The following is a 21,186-nucleotide window of genomic DNA, read 5'->3' as shown; positions in this document are numbered from 1 at the left end:
CAGATTATCTGTACCAGATTGAGGAAGCTACCTTATGTTCCTAGCAAGTTCAGTGTTGAAGGATACACTGGGTAGAAAATCTAGATTGTAGGTTATTTTCTTTTGGCACTTTGATGTTCTCATTCCACTGTCTGTAGGCTTCTGTTATTATTCCCCTTGGTATGTAATATTTCTCCTTTTTCTCTGCTTTTTAGAGTTTTTCTTTAATTTTCAGCAGCTTCACTATATGTCATTTACTTTGTATTTATTCTTTTTGGAATTTTCAGACCCTCTAAAAATTGTGCCTTTCATCAGTTTTGGAAAATTCTTTTTTTTTTTCAAGAATTTATTTATTTATTCCTGAGAGACACACAGAGAGAGAGGCAGAGACACAGGCAGAGGGAGAAGCAGGCTCCCTACTGGGGACTAGATCCCAGAACTCCAGGATCTTGCCTTGAGCCAAAGGCAGAAGTAACCACCGAGCCACCCAGGTGTCCCAGTTTTGGAAAATTCTTGATGATTATCTATTCAAATATTGCTTTTGCCCCATTTGTTCTATTTTCTTGAATGTAATAATTATAGTGACTGAAAGTGTCTGTCAGATAACTTCAAAATATGGATAATCTGAGTGTCTTTTTCTGTTAACTCATTTTTCCCTTTCGGTTTTCAGTTACTCTTGAGGTATTTTTTGTTTGGTTGGTTTTCATTTTTTGTTTTTGTTTGGTTTGACATACCTAGTAATTTTTGCTTGAATTCTAGAAATTATTTACTTTATATTGTATATGTAATGTAATGTTATAAAATTACAGATGCTCGGGCGGACCGGGTGGCTCAGCGGTTTAGCGCCGCCTTCAGCCCAGGGCCTGATCCCAGAGACCCAGGATCGAGTCCCAGGTCGGGCTCCCTGCATGGAGCCTGCTTCTCCCTCTGCCTGTGTCTTGTGTCTCCGCCTCTCTCTCTGTATCTCTATGAATAAATAAATACAAATCTTTAAAATAAATTAATTAATTAATTAATTAATTAAATAAATAAAATTACAGATGCTCCAAATGATGTTGTCCTCTTTTAGGAAGAGCTCACCCTTTCCTTGATGATTACCTTACTCTGGTCACAGACCACTGAGTTGAGGCTGGGTTTCAGTCCTGGTAGGGCCCAGGCTACTTGATGTTTATTCCTGTTCTTCCAATAGTATCCTGTTGTCTTTGTGGGACCTCCCTCCCCTGATGGATATAGACTTTTCTATTTTATTTCTATTTCTATTTTCTATTTTATGAGGCTTCTGGGAAAAGTCTGTTTAGTGTCAAGAACTGTGATGTGTCCAATATTTACTGTGTTTGAAAGCTAATAAACTTGCCTTCTGTGGCTTCAGGGATGCTGATAGAAAACCTGGGACTTCTGGATCACAGAAGGGTGCTGTTACATTTAAGGCATATGCAGCATTTGAGAGATTCCACAGGAACATTTTTCTTCTTGTAGAAACCTACAGGATGGCCCTGAGAAATAAAACATGATCAATGTACTACCCTCCCTGATACATTCTGGGGTCTAGGATGTTCCTTCCCCACATAGAGTTGTTTGCCTCCCCTCCTCCCTCACAACATTGGCATATGCTATCATTGTGCCTGTAACTTACCCTTTGTTCTCAATCACTTCCTGTTTTAAATAAGATTTTATTTATTTATTTATTTATAGAGTACAAGCAGGGGGAGCCACAGTGGGAGAAGGAGAAGCAGGCTCCCCATTGAGCAGGGAGCCTGATGTGGGGCTCGATCCCAGGACCCTAGGATCATGACCTGAGCTGAAGGTAGACATTTAACTGACTGAGCCACCCAGGCATCCCTCTCAATCACTTCCTAATCACAACTTGACTTCTCATGCACAAAGGTCAGCCATAAGAGGGAAAAAAGCATTTTTATAAAACTGAATCATAATTAAGTTTGAATCCCCTAAGTTCCCTTTTGGTTAAACTGCCACCCACCGAGTGTGCCAAACAAGCCAGCCTGGGGTTGCCATTACAGACAAGAAAGAAGCAACATGACTAGAAATGGTCAGGGAGGAATTGAATTTTCAAAACAGGTCTATATAACCCCTCTCCTGTTATCTGGCTGATTACATAGGAAGCAGTTGAAAGGGGATGGTCCCTTTTAGACACAGATACATTCAGTGAACAAACTGCCTTAATAAGGTACTATTATGGACTGATTGTGTCCCCCCAAATCCATATGTGAGAACACTGATCCTTAGTGTGATGGTATTTGGTGGTAGGGCCTTTGAAAGGTAATTAAGCTTAGATAAAAGTCACAAGGATGGTGGCCCCATGATGGGATTAGTGTCCTTAGAGGAGGAGGAAGAGATCATAGCTCACTGTCTGCCATATGAGGACACAGCAAGAAGGTGGCTATCTGCAAACCTGGAAGAGGGTTCTCACTGGAAACCAAATCAGCCAGCATTTTGATCTGGGCCTTTCAGCCCCCATGACTGTGAGAAATAAATGTCTTTGTTTAAGCTCCCCCGTCTGTGGTATTTTGTTATAGCAGCCAAGCTGACTACTTTTCTTGGTTATCTCATCAATTTCTAGCTTATATTTGGTATTGCCAGAGTACATAGCGTGAATGATTTCAAATCCTTTGAAATTTGTTGACACTTTTTTATGGTTCATTATGTGGTCAGTTTTAGAAAATATTCCATGTGACTTGAAAAGAATACGTATTTATTTTGCACTCAGTGGGTGAAGTGTATATATGTCAAGTTCACATATTCAAGTTCTTGAATTATGTTTTTCTAATCTTTATGAAGTTTTTGTTTGTTGATTCTATTGTTTATCAAGAGAGTTTGGTTAAAAATTTCCAATTTTAATTTGATATTTGACTATTTTTCTTTGGATCTATCAATTTTGGCTTTATATGTATTTTAGGCTAAGTCTTAAGTATATACACTTTAAGTATTGTTATATTTTCCATTTGACTTTATTGTGTTATTATTATGAAATTATCACTCTTTATCCTATTCACTTTCATCTGATATCAATAGGATTTCACCTTTATTTTTGCATAGTTTTTGAATGGTGTATCTTTCTCTATCCAGCTACTGTTGAATTTCTGTGTCATTATATTTATGGTGTCTTCTGTCAGCAGCATATACTTGTTTTTTTAAGTAAGGTTGGCAATCTCCATCTTTTAATTAGAGTATTTAGTTCAGTCACATTTAATGTAAATATTGGTATATTTTGGTTTAAATCTGTTATCTTGCTGTTTATTTGTTTTATTGTATCTCTTTTTTCCTATCTCTTATATTCTTTTGAATTATTTAAGAATGTTTATTATTCTGGTTTCCCCTCTACTAGCTTGTCAGTTTTACATTCTTTTATCATTCTTTTAGTGGTTACTTTACAGTTTCCAAAATGTACCTTTGAGCTATTAGAATTTACCATAATTTGGCACTTTTACTACTTCCTGGTCAATGTACAGATCTTAGGATTTATGTCATTTATTACATATTCCCACGTTTTGTGCTATCACTGTCATGTATTTTAATTTTACATATACTTTAATCCCCCAAAACACATCTGATTTTGCTTTAAATAGCCAATATTTATTTACATTTACCAACATACTTGCCCTTTCAAGCCCTTTTATTCCTTCTGTGTGCCCTAAAGTATTCTTTACTGAATCTCTTTAGTATTCTTTACTACAGGTTTAATAGATTCTCCCTTTCTTTTCATCTGAGGCCTGGGATTCTAAATTGGTAATAACTGTCAGATAAGTGTGGAAGCACAGGTTCTCCACTCTGCCTCTGTTGATACCTGTGAAGGAATGGGCTTCTTGCACCCTTGCAAGGAGGGTACAGGGGACCTTATTACCACCATATGGGTGTCAAAGGCCAGGTTCCCCATATGTTCTCAGTTGGTAAGGGGTGGAATCCATATTACCACACAGCAGGGTTGAAGTGCTGGCTGTGTGCTCAGGCTTCTCTGACACCATCTGGCACTGGGTGAACAGGTGGTGAGTGACTCATTACTGCCTGGTATGGTTGGAAGTTTAGGCCTCTGCTGACAGGGGTGATGATGGACTACAATTTCTTCTGTGGCATTTGGTTGAAATAGAGCAGTTATTATCTGTCTTCCTAAGTTGTTCCTTTCCAGATATCTTATCTAGAGAGAGCATGATTTCTTTGTCTACCCCCATTGGTGTCTCCAGGTTGCCAACTTCTGCAGTACCTGGTCTAAGATTTGGAGGTAAAAAATAAATTTCAAGGAGCCTACTATCATGTTATTTCTCAGATCCCAAGTTTTCTGGTCTGCTTCTTCTCTTCACTTTTCAATTTCTTGTTTTATTTTCTACATAATGTCCAGGATTTTTAGTTGTGTTTAGTAGAAAGAATGTCTATTCCATCTTCCTGGAAGCAGAATTCTCAAGCTGTGTTAATGAGATTTAACAGGAATATACCTAAGTAGCTATAATGGCTTTGATATGTTAAATTAAATATAAACCATACTTTCAGAGGTATGTATGCATCATAAAATTATGATGTAAAAGAGAAAAAATAACTTTCAGAAGGAGAAACTGTGTTCAAGGAGATTGCGCAAAGAGGAACTTTATTTTTTGTGTAAAATGTTCCCAGATTCAAGAACAAAAGTCTTTGCCCTTTGGTTTATTTATTTATTTATTTATTTATTTATTTATTTATTTATTTATGATAGTCACACACAGAGAGAGAGGGAGAGGCAGAGACACAGGCAGAGGGAGAAGCAGGCTCCATGCACCGGGAGCCCGATGTGGGATTCGATCCCGGGTCTCCAGGATCGCGCCCTGGGCCAAAGGCAGGCGCCAAACCGCTGCGCCACCCAGGGATCCCATGCCCTTTGGTTTCTTAATCTTCTTTCTAATTAATGGGAGGATTTGGTAGTAGTTTCTTACCTTAGAGGGGGGAAAATCTGTATTTTATTTAAAAGTAGCCATAATGCTCTACCTTCTTACTGAAGTGCTCTAGAGCCCTCTCAAAAATCATCTGCTGATGTTTATGCTTACTTGGCAAACACTCACAATGGTCTGTTCTAGGATTCTCTTCTAAAGTGAGTTTTCATTTCAGGTCGCCTGAACTGGTGGTCCACTGTGTGCACGAGCTGTAAACGGCTTCTTCCTTTGGCCACTACAGGGGATGGGAACTGCCTTTTACACGCAGCCTCACTGGGTAAGCTCCACAACAGAGACAAAGGGTGGCAGCACCCCAGGTGTGTTCTGCTCTTTGTTAGAGGACAGACACTAAGTAGAGCCATCATTCATCTGGAGGAGTCCTTAAGGGATATAGCCAGCAATCTAGCCCTTCTTGTCAAGTAGCTGGCAGACTTGGTGGGGACACAGCACACTTGAAAAAAGATCTGATATAATAGAAAGGGGCCTAATCATGAGCTGCAGGGATGGGAATTAGAGATCATGGTGCAGAGGACTTCCTGGAGGAGGTAAGATTTTACTGAGATCTGAAAGACTTGAAAGATTATGAAAGAGGGCATTCCAAGTAAGGAGACTGCATGGAAAAGCATGAAGACAGGAATTTGCAGGATGTTTGGAAGCAGAGCTGAGCTCACGTGGGCTTGAGCAGGGAGTTTGGGGAGTAGTACATTAGGTTGGGTATTGTGGGGTTACCGCATTGATAGCAGTCCATACACTTAGACTGACAAAAAAACATAGGTTGGGTAAATCACAGGGGAATCACTTGGGTACTGACAAAAAGACATAGGTTGGGTAGTTTTAAGGGAAAAATGCTGAATGCCAAACTGAACATAGTGAGATCATAATTTCACTGGATGAATAGACAAAGATGATATGCCTATGCATGAGTCCCCAGGTGATTCTCCTGTATCAACTATAAAAATCAACAATCTCATCACCCATAAATGGCCTCTTCTAATGTTTTGGTATATTATCTTTTGTTTATTCTTCCAGTGAAATTATGATCTCACTATGTTCACAGTTTGGAATCCAGCATTTTTCCCTTAAAATCCTATTGTGAATTTCCCATGCTATTATTCTTCAAAAACATGTTTTGGCAGTTGTGTCATATTTCATCAAAATGTATAAATGATTCCCCTATGGTGGAACATTTTTACCTCGTTGTGTGTAAAACTTGGCAAGAACAGAAGAGAAGAAATCTCTCATCTGTGTCAACAGCCTCATTCACTGCAAAGGAAAATGCCTTGTCCTTCAGAAACTGAAGTGTGCAGAGGCACTGTTCCCCTCAGCACTACAGGTGGACAAAGCCACAAATCAGGTCACTGCCACCATGGTCTGGTCTGAGGGCAGGCATTTTCCCAGTGAGCACAGTGGGCCTTCCATCAGCCAGGAAAGAGAAAGCCTTCTGTGGGCCAGCCTTGCTCCAACTGGGCCATGGCTAAGTCTGGGGCTCATAGCCAATTAGTTCTTTCCTTCTGGTACTTTGTTTTCCTTTCATGGGATTTAGTTGTTTGACCTGACTGACTAAAGGAGCCATGCAACACTGACCAGCAATACTTATTGAACCTGCTGACCAGGCCTGATATTGACCTAGGATTGTAGGGCACACACAGAAATGACAGAAATCCTAGAGCCAGGCTTGTAAGCAAATATTTATGGGGCAAGGAGACCCTATTTGCAAGAGAGACCCAAACGAGGAGTCATGAGAACTGAGACTGGACTTGCCCTACCTGGGAGAGTCCTGAGAGGCCACTATAGGCAGGTCTGAAGGATGAGAAAGATCATCTTGGCCTATTTATAAAAAGAGCATTAATGGCCACTTCCCTCCATCTGTGTTGTAAAAGACAAAAGCCTCACTTGATGGAAAGCCCATAGCAACCCCTGGTTGTTACATATCTTTGCACTAAAGGATTCATGGCCAGATTGAACTTTTAAAGATTTGGTCACTGCAGGTTATTCCTCTTTTGAGTGCTTTCCAGAAGCTCCCAGCTCACTTAAAAGTCCACCTTTTCACTCTCCATTTTGTCCCTTTGATCCTCTCTCCAGCCACCTTTCCCACTTGCTGTTTCTCAAGTATGACAGGTGGGCACCCCTTGGGCATGGCCTTCCCCTTTGCCTGGGATGGCAACTCAGCTCCCTCCTTCACCCTCTTGAGTCTATATCCTAAGGTCTCCATTCATGCCATGGCCAGTATCACCCAGCATCCTGTCCCTTTGAGGACCCATTTCATCTCTTCTTATGGTGCTCCACCCCTGACGGGGTATGTTATATGCTAATTTGATGACTGCTTCACCTTCCCTCAGTGTGCACTCTGCGAGATCTTAGGAACTTAGTCTGTCCTGACTGCTGCTATGGGTATTCCCAAAACCCAGAATGGTGTCTCACCCCTATTATGAAGTAAGTTTAGAATTAATTAAGTGGAATTAATGCCATTTAATTAAATAGAATGGATGGATGGATAGATGGATGGATGGACTGACTTCCCCTACTCTTTCCCCATAGCCAGAGCTGCACTTCTCATTACTGTTTGTTCCATTTGTTGAGTGTCTTGACCACTTCTGAGCTGTCCTAAAAATGTACTCAGAGGTGGCTTATTTTGCTTATAACCCCTTAACACCCAGCACAGCCTGGGGAAGGGGTAAGGGACAAAGATCTTCTCCCTCCCAAAGCAGGTCCTTTCTTTTGGGTCCAGATGTTTGCAGTGATGTCCACTGATGCTCTGCTTCTGAGGAGGGTGAGAGGCCTTAGGGCTGAGACATTAGATATGGCAGACCCTAGATGAAACCAGGGTCTGATTGCCATCCTGGCTTGAGGCCCTATGTGAGGACACGTGACCAGCTTATTCACAGAGACTATCTCTCACTTAAATCCAAGACCTGGACAGTGAATATTAGGTCCCTCAAAGCAAACCTGAGAGATTAAAAGAGCTTGCCAAGGGTCCCAGAGAGAGGAAGCATATGATCTTACCCACTGTTGTTTCTCTAAGAAGGGGACATACTCCTTCATTCATCGACTTGCTTCAATGGGAAACGGGGAAAGAGAACAGAGGGGAATTGCTAGCTAATCATGAGAAATGAACAGCTGACTGATAAGTTATCTCTGTGTGTGCAGATGCAGGAGACCAGGCCCGGTAAGTTGTGGCAGTTTGAGTCACCTCCTGGCTTGTCAGCATCCTCACATCCTGTCTCTCTCCTCTGCTCCTCATGGGCCTCCTGCTACAGGAATGTGGGGGTTTCACGACCGGGACCTGGTTTTGCGGAAAGCTCTCTACACCATGATGAGGACAGGGGCTGAAAGGGAAGCCCTAAAGCGGAGGTGGAGGTGGCAACAGACGCAGCAGAACAAGGAGGTTGGTACCCACTGGTGTGTTCAAAGCCTGAGACCCACACCAAACACAGCCATGGGCAATAGTAGAGTCCAGAGCTGGGCCCCAAGGCCAAGTCCGTCTTGTGACGTCAGAGAGCAATGGCTTCTGTGACTAGTAAAGCCTCCCCCATTGAAACCAACTGAAGAGGTGCCCATTATGAAAGCTCAGCCCCTGGCACACAGTCACTACATGTCTACTCACAATGCCTGTCCTTGCATAATTATGAAAACCAATCATCTTCTCTGTCAAAAGGTGTCCTGGCTTAATGACAAATTATAGTCACCTATGTCTGGTCACTACTGGTGGTGGCTTGAAGGCTGGGTGTAGCCACAAGCTGGTTCTGGCACAACCTACAGCCTCCGCTCCTGTGTATGTTCACAATCCAAAGAGAATCCCAATCATCCTAACAATGGGAGACATTAGCACTTTGCTGTCCGAGAGGAAGAATCTGCCTACTTTCTGATTGAAGGTGGCCCATCATTCCTTTAAACTTTTCAGTGGTCAGCCCCAAGTTTTGTGTGTGCAGATCAATGTTCAGTCATTCTCACCCCTGGGAATGACCCTTATTGCTGGGTAGACTCCCCAACAGCATTGAAATTAGAGATTATGGGTTCTGAAGAAATATTGTTGATAGAAAATGGGGACAGTCAGTGGCCACTAGCAGGTGTGACCAGCCTAGGTGCTGGTCAGCCTTGGACTGAGCCAGGGGGTCCAACAGGGATGCCAGGCTCACTTGGATGGGGCGGGTAAGGAGGCCCACCCACCACCTCCTGAGCCGGCTTCCATTGTGCCAGTCAGGGCTGGTGTACACTGAAGAGGAATGGGAGCGGGAGTGGACGGAGCTGCTGAAATTGGCATCCAGCGAGCCACGCACGCACTTCAGCAAGAATGGTGGCACAGGCGGGGGGTAAGTGCTGTCCCTCACTTTCCCCGGTGGTCACCTTAAGCTCCTGGCCACCCAGTATGGGAAGTGGTTCGAGGGAGCATGTGGTAACCCCAAGCTGGAGGATATAAAAAGATTCCTCCCTTGAGACATTAGGCTGTCCTCAAGGACACAGGGCAGAGTTGTGGGGCATGGCTGGACTCCTGCCAGATATTTGGGGAATGTTTATGTAGCTTCCACATGGATCTTGCAGGTAGAGGCATGGAGTTTACAAGTGTTTCTCCTTCCCCATTGCAGGCATTGGTGGGGAGGGGACTCATTTTATAGGAGGGTAGGTCCTGTACACTGCTATTGTACTCATCAGGCTCAGAAGCCTCAAGCTCCTGGATTTGGATTTTTTCCAACTAAGTATCTATTTAATTTCTGGCTTCAAGAAGTCACACTGAGCGAAAAAAGTCATTAAGTGAGCCCATCATCTCCCAGGTGAGCTCCACGGATGTCAAAGGTTTTGCCTTGGTACACATGTAGGGAGTAGCTTATTTCTGCAGACACAACTTAAATGTCCCAGTTTGAGAATAAAGACTGTGGCCAAACAAGACAGCCACAAAACCTGTGGCCCCAGCATTTCAAAGACAGATGTGTGCTTTGGTTCATACTTATTGAAGCTGAGAGCCAAGTTGTCACCCCTAGAGAGTTTCAGCCAAACATAAGAAAGCCTGAGCATTGACATTGAGAAAATTCAAGAAAGGATCAGAAGCTGGCAGACAGCCCATGCTGGCAGTATGTCCCAGTCCCACATCTTAGCATCTGGGTCCTAAGCCACCAACAGCAGGCATGGGGCTTCCCAGGCCTGACACTATATTGAGGACCTCAAAGACAAGCCGTTTGGTATGTAAACCCATGAACACAATTCCCAAAGGGTTGTTTTGTCACTTTATTTTAACAATGTCACATGTTAGCACCAGAGTCTATCTTATTTAGGACATTTGGGAACAAATATTCTAAAGATTCGATCTATTCTTGAAAACTCCACATTCTGCTTTTCTATCCCTCCTGAGTCATGCCTGAGATGTGTCTAAGGAATTAGATACATCCCTTTCATTGTTTCCTCTGGCACCTGCCAAGGGGCAAACACTTCATAGATGCAGGAGAATTGGCTCTAGCCCAGTGTGTCTTCAGGAGTGAGGGGGTGGGGGGACAATAATAATAGTAAGTGACCCATCACTAGTTACTATGTCCCCTGAGTCCCCCCATCCAGGAGGCATTTGGCCCATGATCACACCACTGATCTTGCCTCAGCTTCTGCTCCTGCTCCCTGGGACCCAAGAGGGCTCAGAGATCAGTGAGGGCAGAGGGAATGGAGTTTCTGGTGTTCATCCCTGTCTCCCTCCCAAGGGACTCAGGTTTGCCAACCCAGTCAGGGCAGGACCACTGCAAAGAGGCCTACTTGGTGATGGGCAGCAGCTCTTGTCCTCTATTACTCCCTTAAGCTTTGGAGAATAGGAAGAGACAGGGCTTTGAACCAGCTACTCACTCTCCAAGCTCACAAGAAGAGTGCTCTGGTGTCCCAACAATAGGGATCACATACCTCCAAATGTCCCGCCTCCTCTCAGGACCCCTTAAACTATCAGTTTGGTCTCAGTTGATGATAGAGTGATAGAAGATAGATATTATTTTCCCCCAAGAGATCCCTTGGGGTTTTTTAGTTCCCTCTACTGCTAATTGGACAAACAGGTTTGGGGAGCAGATAAGCATCACATGAGGTACCAGCATCCTCTTCCTTCAGGGAAGGTGTTGGGGAGAAGTGTACAACACCCAGTGCCGGTGGGGACTCTGACACCTCCCAGGACCTTGGGAGCACCCCCTCTTTGCTGTCCATTTGCACAGACTACAGCAAGGAAATACTCTTCAGGATGGCATCCAAGCCCTCATGGCTAATTTCTCCTGAATTTTTTAATAATTCCAGGGGCTCAAATCCTACTCCTGTGGCCCCTTCCCTGTCAGAGCTCTGAGTTTTCTATCCTGATGTCTATAGCCCACAGGGCCATGTTTGGGCTTAGGTTGGTCACCTGGATCCCACAGCAGCAGGTAAATCCCAGAAGGAGGCAAGGAGCTGCTAGAAACAAGGTAATTTTGGTACTGACATGTTACTTTTGTAAATGTGTGTGAGCTCTGCATGAGATATCAGCTTTTAATCTCTCACTGGGTCTTTCCACTTTTCTGTTCTTTCTGGATCACTCTCATGTGGTCAAGCTAGCAGAGAATACCAATATATTTCCTCCCTCCAGGAAGGGCTCCCCTACCATGGAAGTACCACCTTCCCTTCAAGATCAGAAGTCTAGAAGAGAGATTTTTTTTAGTGAATTATCAGTATCTCTACATTTTGCCTCAGTCTTCTCTGGACAAAAGGAAGAGGTATCTCTTCTTACATTTTGCTGAGAGATGTGAAGCATCTCTGGGGCTTGAGGTTGGAAGCAACTGAGGGGCTGACTCAAGAATGAGCTTGGCCCTCTTTCTTTCTTCTTCCTGAACAAATCACAGCAGGGGCCCCCAGGCTCACTGGCAGAACCCCAGCAAGAAACACTGGAGGCAGACATGCATGTCCACTGTTCCCAAAGGAGAAGGGTGTAGACCAGGTTGACATCCAGGCAGGACAGACTATCAGCTGGATAGCCACCATGAACAGGCTGCTTAGGACTTATGCCCCAAAGTATGTGATCACAAAGCAGGGCACCCTTGAAGACCCCAGGAAGGCAAGGTGGGTTATGGGCTTCCTGTTGAATGTCAGATTCATGAGAAAGAGAGTGGAACCCACAGACATCAACTCAGCAAGCACAGTGAAGAGCCAACACCCAGGCAGAGGCAGGTGCTTGTGAGCAGGGCACACTTAAGAGCAGGTCACAACTGCAGGACTATTTCCCTCTGATACTTGTAAATCAAAGTGTAGCAATTTCTCCATGCCCATAAGAGAAATCAGATGTTCTGTTCTGCTGCTCCTGCTCCAGAGACCCTCTGAAATACCATACGTGAAATGCATCCCTCCTGAAGTGCTGCTGCTGGGGTTTTTATAGCCCTGTCTAACCATCACCATCATTGCCGTCCTGGGTGCTTGAGCCCACATGGGGAGCAGGGGGAGAGAGATACTGCCCAGAAGGAAGACAAAGAGGAAATAAGTCCACCCTAAATCTGGAAGCTCATCATCCATTTGCACATGTAGCCCCATGCCATACACACACTAGGAAAAGAGGGCACACAATCAGAAGAACCCAGTTACTTGTTCTGAAAGTGATAAAAATCTCTGACAGCCATTAGTTAGTGAAGGCCTCTGGGTACTTCGTCTAGTTTCAGAGCAACTGCGAAAGGAAAGCATGTAAAAGGGCCTTGCCTGGTGGACCCTGACCAGAGACCCAGACTTAAAGGCACTGCAAGATAGTCCCAAGTTGGGCATGTGATGTTGGGTATGTCTCATAAGCTCTCTGAGCCTCAGTTTTGTTCATTTGTAAAATGAACATGGTAGTAACCTCCCTGCCAGGCAGTATCAGTTTTTGATGGTTGTATAGAAAACCACCCCAAAACCAAGTGGCTTAGAGCAGCATCTACCAGATTGCTCATATTCTGGGGGTCACTGGAATTGTCTGGTACCCCTTGTGGAGCTGCAGTCATCTGACAGTTGGTCTCAGTGAGGCTAGATAGTCCCAAGATGTCTCATTCACAGCTCTGAGGCTGAGAACTAGTTCTTCCTGGGCCTCTGTCCACATGGATTTTTATCTTTGAGGAGGTCCAGGCTCAAGAGATTGTAATACAAATTCAGGGCAAGAAGAGAGGGAAGCCCTTGACTTGCTAGCTTATTGTATTGTGCTGGGCACAGCTAAGGAGGAGAGAAAGGAAGGAATGAATCTCTGCTGAGCACCTACCTGCCTTATACACATTATCCTCACCTTGTACATTAGGCATCATCCCCCTTTAAAATTTAGGAAACTAAAGTTCAGAGACATTAAGTGACTTGCCTCCAATTTGTAACAGGTGGGGCTAAAATACAGTCCCAGACATGTCTGAATCACAGCCCTGGGGTTTCCCAGAGCATATACTGTGACAAGCCTTAGTATCTTAAGAGTGCACTGCAGTTAGAACTTTTGAGTCCTAGCATATCTGAGTCTGTCTTCATTCTACTTCACCCTTGGTGGATAGTGTGGCTAGGTATAAAACTCTAAATTCATGAGTTGGATGATGTCATCAAAGAAAAGGACAGAAAGACATCAGCTTCCTAGCATTCAGTTCCGGTTCACTAATTTGAAATGAGAAACAATTATAGGAAATTCAAAGACTAAATATATTCAACTTCTTCATATTTACAAGCTCTGAAAAGGCTTTGCTCGTTAGCTTAAATTTTATTAATTCCCTTCCATGTATTGTGCATTTTTACATACACAACTTCATTCTGCCATCACAGTAACCCTGTGAGATAAAGATTATAGTCTTCATCTAACATTTGAGGAAATGGATTTAGGATGGAAAAGGCCTTTTGTAGGATACTTAATGACAGAGCAATAGTTCAAATTCAGATCTTCTGCCTCCCAGGTTTCCTGCTTTTTTTTCCCCGTCCCTTAGTGCAGAAGTCTGTCTCCATTATTAAGGAAAATTGGATTCTTCCTGCCTTCTTACCTTTAGTTCTGTGAATAATGGAATATGCCTCTTTGTTTTCTAGTCCAATTCTAGATGTGTTTCAAGGGAATACCATTTGAATCATAAATTAATATGATCATGTAGAGGTTTTTCTTCTTTAATTAATAGTGTGGGTTACTCGTGGATGGAACTGGAGGGTATTATGCTGAGTGAAGTAAGTCAATCGGAGAAGGACAAACAGTGTATGTTCTCACTTATTTGGGGAATATGAATAATAGTGAAGGGGAATATAAGGGAAGGGAGAAGAAATGTGTGGGAGATATCAGAAAGGGACACAGAACATAAAGACTTCTAACTCTGGGAAATGAACTAGGGGTGGTGGAAGGGGAGGAGGGCGGGGGGTGGGGGTGAATGGGTGACGGGCACGGAGGGGGACACTTGACGGGATGAGCACTGGGTGTTATTCTGTATGTTGGTAAATTGAACACCAATAAAAATTAATTTATATAAAAAAAAAAGTGTGGGTTACTGTGAATGATATTTGAATATTGAACCAACCTTGCATCCCAGAGATGAACTCTTAGTGTTTTGAAATTTCTTATTTTGCTCAATTTGGCAATATTACATTGAGGATTTTTGCATCTGTGACCATACAGATTATTGGAATATGGTTTTCTCTTTATACACTGCTGGGTTTTTTTTCTAGTTTTGGAGTAACGCTAGTCTCAAAGAACACATTGGGAAGTATTAACCTCTTCTATTTTCTAGAAGGGATTTTGTAGAACTAGTGATATTTCTTTACATGTTTGGAGAATTCACCAAATTAGGTAGTAAATCAATTAGCTACCAAAAATTTCCTTTTCAGAAGGCTATTAATGATAAATTTAATCTATTTAATAGAAAGTAGAAGGATGCCTGGGTGGCTCAGCTGTGGAGTGTCTGCCTTTGGCTCAGGACATGATCTCCAGGGGTCCCAGGGTCCAGAGATTGAGTTCTGCATCTGGCTCTCTGCAGGGAGCCTGCTTCTCCCTCTGCCTGTGTCTCTGCCTCTTTTTCTATTTCTCTTATGAATAGATAAATAAAATCTTTTTAAAAAGAAAGAAAGTAGAAATAAGAGAAATTGGGTAGCTTATTTCTGAACAATTGTTCATTTCATCTAAATTGTTAAATTTATGTGTATAGCATTGTTAATAATATTCTTTTTGTAACTTATTAATGTCTGTGAGGATCATTAGTGATATTCCCTCATTCTTTCCAAATTCAGCAGTTAGTGTCTTTCTTTTTTTACTTTGTTAGTCTTACTAAAGTTTTATCAATTTTGTTGATCTTTTAAAATAATTTTTGTTTAATTGGTTATTGTTTTTCAGTTCTCAGTTTCATTGATTTCTGCTCTTTAGTGTTTCCTTCCTTCTGCTTGCTTTGGGTTTATTTTACTCTAATTTCTCTATTTTGTTCAGGTAGGCACTTAAATTATTAATTTGAGAACTTTATTTTTTGTAGTACATGCATTTAAGGGCTATAAATTCCCCACTAAGCACTGATTAGCTGCATGCAACAAATTTTGATATGTTGAATTTATATTTTTGTCCTGTTTAAAATATTTTCTAATTCCTTTAAGAAACTCCTCTTTACTGAATTATTTAAAAGTGTATTGTGTAATAGATTTTTATTGTCTATCTTCACTTATTCCTATTTAAATGCATTATGGCCTATTAACAAAATTGGTGTTATTTGAATTATTCTAGATTTGTCCAAGTTTGCTAAGAGGTTAGCTTATGGTCTAACCTTGTGGATATTCCATGTGTTTCTACACGGATGTGTATTCTGTACTTGTTGGGCTACGATTCCTATAACAGTTCAGTGTTCAAAGCCTTTGCAGTCCTATTCATCTACACTCCATTTGTGACCTGGGTATGATCTATTCAGTCCATCCATAGATCCTTTGATATACTAATTAGGACCAAACCTATACATATGCAGCTCAGGGCTGGGGGAAGGGAGTACAGAAGTTCATAAAAAGCCTCAAGGGGTTGTTTTCTCAAGTTCTCCCTTTCCATGATCTTGCAGGTACTTTTTGGTTCCCTGGAACTCCATTTTCTGTCTCCAACCCAGAATTCTAGGGCCTTAGTTCCAGCACTCTGCCATACAGTTTTATGACTGCACTTGTTTCCTGAGCCAGATAACCAGAGGACAGAGAGGGGAAAATACTAAACAAAATGGGGTCCACCCCGGTCCACTCTCTTGTCATTGCAGCTCCATTGATCAATGAAGGAGGTTCCTCTCTTTTAGATTTTTAGCTCCCAATGGCTTCTGTTGTGGCCTCTCCCACTGCCTACAGAAGACTTTTGAGAACTGGAGCATGAATGAAAGGGGAGAAGAAAAATGGGATTTCTGTACTTTAAGTGAGCTTTAGAAGTTCCCACTTCTCACTCTCAAACTAGAAGGCACCTTCTCTTCCCTCACCAGTGCGCACTTATGGGTTTCAGGGTATGTTGCATTCACATCTGGAAACACCAGAAGGTAAAAAAAAAAAAAAAAAAATGTAAATTCTGTTTTCTTCCCCAAACCACCAGCTGTTTACTTCACAGAACCTTTCAATAACTCCTCCATGCATTCTATCCAGGTGGGAGGGTTGTGTTCTGGAGAGAAGGAGTGTAGTACTCTTATTTGATCTGCACAACAGCAAGAATCAGACATAAGGTGGTAGACTACAGGTTTGGATGTGGCAGAGATAAAACAGAAGTTCTAGATCAACAGAATAGGTGGGCTAGGCGAGGTAGGCTGAGAGGGGTCTTGGCAACCTGCATCCTCACTGCTCTTTACCTGTATCACCCCTCCATACACACGCATCAGAAGACATTCCTACCAAGTTTAGCAGTTGAACATTTTCTTAGGATCCATTGTGACAAGTTATATGTTTTGGGGAAGATTCAGTTGTGCTGTAGCATTTATTGTTGGGGGTAAGTAGCCTGTGCCAAGAGTTTTACATGTTCTTATTGTATCAAAACTAATCTGAGTGAATGATAGAGCTGTCTATGCAGGAATTCCCTTTGATGTGCTTGGTCTTCCTCACTTGGAGACCCTTAGGAAGGGCAGCTTCCTTGAACTGATGTTGCCATTCAGAAGGCAATGTTCTTGTTCTGTGACATCTTTGGCTTCCCAAGGTAACTTATGCACCAAGGTCTCCCCTACAGTTTGATGTGTTTTGTTGGAATCTCATCAGCAACTCAGAAGCTCCAGAAAGCCTTTCTGATTCAAAATTTGGGAAGTCATAACCCTGAAGACATAGATTTCTAGGTGCTCCTATTTTCATTGTTGATTTGCATGTCAATAATGGAATTATCATGAAAGGGATTCAGCTATTTTTGGAAGGGAAGTGATCTATGGGATAGGAAAAGAAAGAATGTATTTATAATTCTCTCAAAGTTTTTACTTTTTCAAAAGATATATTTATTTTATTGTATTTTAAACTCTTTAGTAACATGGATTGTGTTTGTGACCCCATATCTCAGGACTGGGGGAGAGGGCACCTCTGCACTGTCTCTTTATTTTATTTTATTTTTTTAAATTTTATTTACTCATGACAGAGGGGTGGGGCAGAGACACAGGCAGAGGGAGAGAAGCAGGCTCCATGGAGGGAGCCCGACGTGGGACTCGATCCCGGGCCTCCAGGATCACACCCCGAGCTGAAGGCAGCGCTAAACCGCTGGGCTACTGGGGCTGCCCTGCACTGTCTCTTTAAAGTACCACTTGTTTGTGCTCTGCCCTTAGACGTGTTGCACTGTTCTGCACATCACTCTGTCCTGAGCCTCTGCCTCATCCAGGACTCATTTATGTTTTATATTGTCTCCTCGTTAAGACTGCAATATTCTGATGGTACAGCCATCAGTGGTTCTTGAGTCTCTTCCAACCCTACCTCAGTGCTGGGCACCCGTTGCTATGCTATATGTGTACCTGGAGAGCCAGACTCAGAACCAGCAGACATAAAGCTGACCATTTGTGCTGCCACACACACCCAGGGAAGATGTTCCTGCCTAGGTCCTATGATACCAGCACCCACACCTGGCCCATTAGAAGGCAGGGAGCAAAGGCCAGCCCTGATGGGCCCAGTGCTCACCCCTTTCACTGGCAGGCTGGGAGCCAGAGTAGGGAGCTGTCCCTTCTCAAAAGAATCTGGATTTTCAGGAATCAAGGAAGGTCAGCATTGTTAGGTAGATATTAAAGCCTTGTCATCTAATGAGCCCACTTACGTGTTACATTATATTATGTGTCAAGCAGGGCTGGAAAGCTGTCATAAGCACAGCCAATGACAGATCCAGAAGCTGAGATTCAGAAAATTAGGTCAGTTCCCAAGTCCTATAGCTCACAAGAGAGAGCCAGAATCCAAACTTAGAACTGACCAAAAACATAAACCTATACTCTTAACAAATGAAAAACAGGTATGGAGAGCAAGAATTAAAAACTTATCTTGAGATTTGTGATAAAAATAACTTTTGTTCTTTAACCTTTTATAAAAGATAAGTTTACTTGTTCTCTGTTGAGTGAGACAGGTTAAGTGAAGGCTGAGAGGATCTTAAAACAGGGAAAAAAAGAGACACAGGAAAGGGGCCCAGTTCAAGGACCTCTGCGCAGCTCCCACAGGGTATCTAGTGTCCTGGTTCCCCACTTCTTTTGTATGTTTCTCATTCTTCTTTTCCTCTGAAGTTGTTTCAGTAATTTCATTGCTGTGTTTATATAATTTTGTAGTCTGTTTACTTCATTTCTTCTTTATTGGCCTATTTCAGAAATACCTAGAATCCATAATGATTTCATGATGCACAGTCTCAGAGATAAGAATTTGAGTCTTTTAAGGAAAAGTAAGTAGTGTTCTGTGCTGCAGGGTGCCCAAACCCCAGTCGGCGCTCCAAGGCCTAGGATTGGCTTCTCATTAGATAGGAGGCTTTTTTGTAAGTATTCCTTAAAGTTCTCTGATTTCCACCAGCAAACCAAGCAGGAGAAGCAATTGTTCAGCTAAGAGTTCTCATATTTGAAGATGTAGAATCCAGATCTAATTTTTAAAGACTTTTCTAATTAGAAATAAGACCAAAGTCAATTCTTCATCTATCAGGAGATTCCTTGACCTTCCTGCCTAAAGAAACTACCTTTTTATCATTGAGCTTATTAATATCTGGTAATTTTTTATTTGGTCATCTGTTAATCAAGTGCTTCCACCCCTAGACCTGCATACGTGTACACACATGTGCACGTACACTCACACACACACACACTACAGGACAGTGCTACACCTATCACAGCTACTCAGTAAATATTTGTCATACAATTGACCCCAGCTTATTGATTATAGGTAATTATAGGTAATAAGATTATTATAGGTAATAAGATATTCATCACCCCACAAGCCACCTGGCTGCTGTTAAGAAGCTCCTATCAAATTCTAAGACCCACTTCAGAGTGCCAGGAGAGCCCACCATTCTTCATTCTTATTTGCCCAGGTTATAGCTCTTAGCCTCGCCCCTACTGTCTACACTGTGCTTTAGGAAATCTCTTGAAAGGCTTCCCTTTATTCAGACACAGTCCCTGGCCAGGTACAAAGTCCCACAGCAGGTACAGGCCGGCCTCAGCTCTGCTCAGGGCCCTGGTTCCTAATCTCCAGCCCCTTGGAGTCTACATGCCAATTCATCAAAGGTGTTGTCATGGCTCCAGCCCTGCCTGGGAGAGAAGCTTGAGTCCCACCACTCAGAAATGCGGCTAGTGACATATATGCATGAAGAGTGCTGTGCAGCTGTGAGAGAAAGGACACTACATACTGCTCTGGAAACATCTCTGGGATGCACTATTAAGAGGGAAAACCAGGGGTCAGAATAGCAAGTGTAATGCCCTTACACCTAAAAGTAGAGGAGGGTATATATATCAGTATAGAATCTAAATATTTTAATCTTATAGCTTTAAATGGAAAGGTCCATGAAAAACCAATAACTATGTCACCATAGATGGAGTGACTATACAACTTATATCCAAGCTAAAGCATTGAGCAGAGTGGGGGTTGGGTATCAGCCACTCAGAATGCATAAAGCAGGACTTTTCTGAGCAAAATGAAAAGTGTGGTCACTCCCATCTGGGGAAGGGGGGACACAAAAAGGATCCCAGGAGGCCTGTGCCCAAGCTGCTCCTCTGTGTGGCCTGTTGACTGCCCTTAGGTAAGACCCCCACCAGTGTCTCAGATTGGCTTCCTTGTCCATGACATGGATTCTTGCTACATAGTCTCCAAGGGCTGTGGAGACTTAAATGTGTGCCATTTAAGCCAGGGCACCCCCATATCTGCACTGTACTCTCCCACCATCCTCTGTGACCTGAGATACTATCTGGACCCCACTCCGCCATCTTTGCTTCATGTCTACCTGAAGGAAGCTCCAGCCCAACTTCTGCTCTGGTCACCTTTCACTCTGTCTTCCCCAGGGGATTTTCACCAGGTTAATGGTGTAACCTTATTCTCAGGACTTCTCTCTACCTGGATATACCTTGCAGACAAGTGCACATGTTGTTATATCACAGAACACATTAGGAAGTTGTTGGGGCATGCAGTCTCTTTAAGCATGAAGTCATTATATTTGCAGGTTAGTCTTCTTACCAGTAAACACCAATTTTAGGGATTTTTACATGTCTTTTCCCAAAAGCCAGATTCTGTTTACAATCCCAGGACTAACATTTGCTCAGTGAGCTCACAGGAAGATGATGTTAAGCCTCTGGGTAAAAAGCAGAAGAGAATTTTCAGAATTGGTTTCACCAAGCTGATTTCTGCAAGTGGGCTCAGTCACAGTAATCTACATAGGCAGGTCTCAGTTCCAAAGTCTTGTCCCGTAAATTATCCTTTTTGCCCATCAGAACAGCCTGAGGAGTTGCTGAGCCAATGTTCTCAGCCTGAATTCAATAGAACAGGAATAGACACCAAGGCTCCAGGAGCACTAGAGCATGTCTGTGGTTTTGAGGAGTAAATGCAGAAACAGCACCCACCTCCAGTTCAAACACACTCTGTAAAATATGCAAACAATCAACTAGAAGCAAGGAGGGAAGGACATTATCATTCTCCAACTGCCCCTAGGGTTCACTGAGGGCTCATAGTTGATCTTTAGCTCTCATGTTCAACCCTATAACTCTGTGCTGTAGCACAGAACCAGAGATGGACAGACATATGGGTGAGTGGATGGATGGATGGATGGATGGACAAATGAATTGGTGAATGGGTGGAAGAATGGAGGGTGGATAGATAGATGAATGTGTATGGACAAGTGGGTGGATGGGTGGATGGCTAAACAGTGGAGGGACAGATCTTAATTGAGGGCCTCTACAGTGCCTTTTATCATTCCAGCATAGTGTAAGTGCTCAGT

At 42.8% G+C, this 21,186-nt stretch overlaps 1 protein-coding gene across 3 annotated transcripts in view; it reads left to right on the top strand.

The window, feature by feature from the left end:
- Positions 1 to 21,186, top strand: part of OTUD7A (OTU deubiquitinase 7A) — a 391,545-nt gene that overhangs the window by 331,496 nt on the left and 38,863 nt on the right. For all 3 annotated transcript variants that reach the window (XM_055326737.1, XM_055326738.1, XM_055326739.1), the window contains 3 exons: positions 5,068 to 5,169; positions 8,150 to 8,277; positions 9,090 to 9,202. In XM_055326737.1, the coding sequence (XP_055182712.1) occupies positions 5,068 to 5,169; positions 8,150 to 8,277; positions 9,090 to 9,202 (343 nt within the window). The remainder of the gene's footprint in view (positions 1 to 5,067; positions 5,170 to 8,149; positions 8,278 to 9,089; positions 9,203 to 21,186) is intronic.

This window comes from Nyctereutes procyonoides, unplaced genomic scaffold, assembly GCF_905146905.1.
Source record: "Nyctereutes procyonoides isolate TBG_1078 unplaced genomic scaffold, NYPRO_anot_genome, whole genome shotgun sequence".
NCBI classification, from domain to species: Eukaryota; Metazoa; Chordata; class Mammalia; order Carnivora; family Canidae; genus Nyctereutes; species Nyctereutes procyonoides.
The sequence above is the reverse complement of the archived record's forward strand: the minus strand, read 5'-3'. Positions and strand labels throughout refer to the sequence as shown.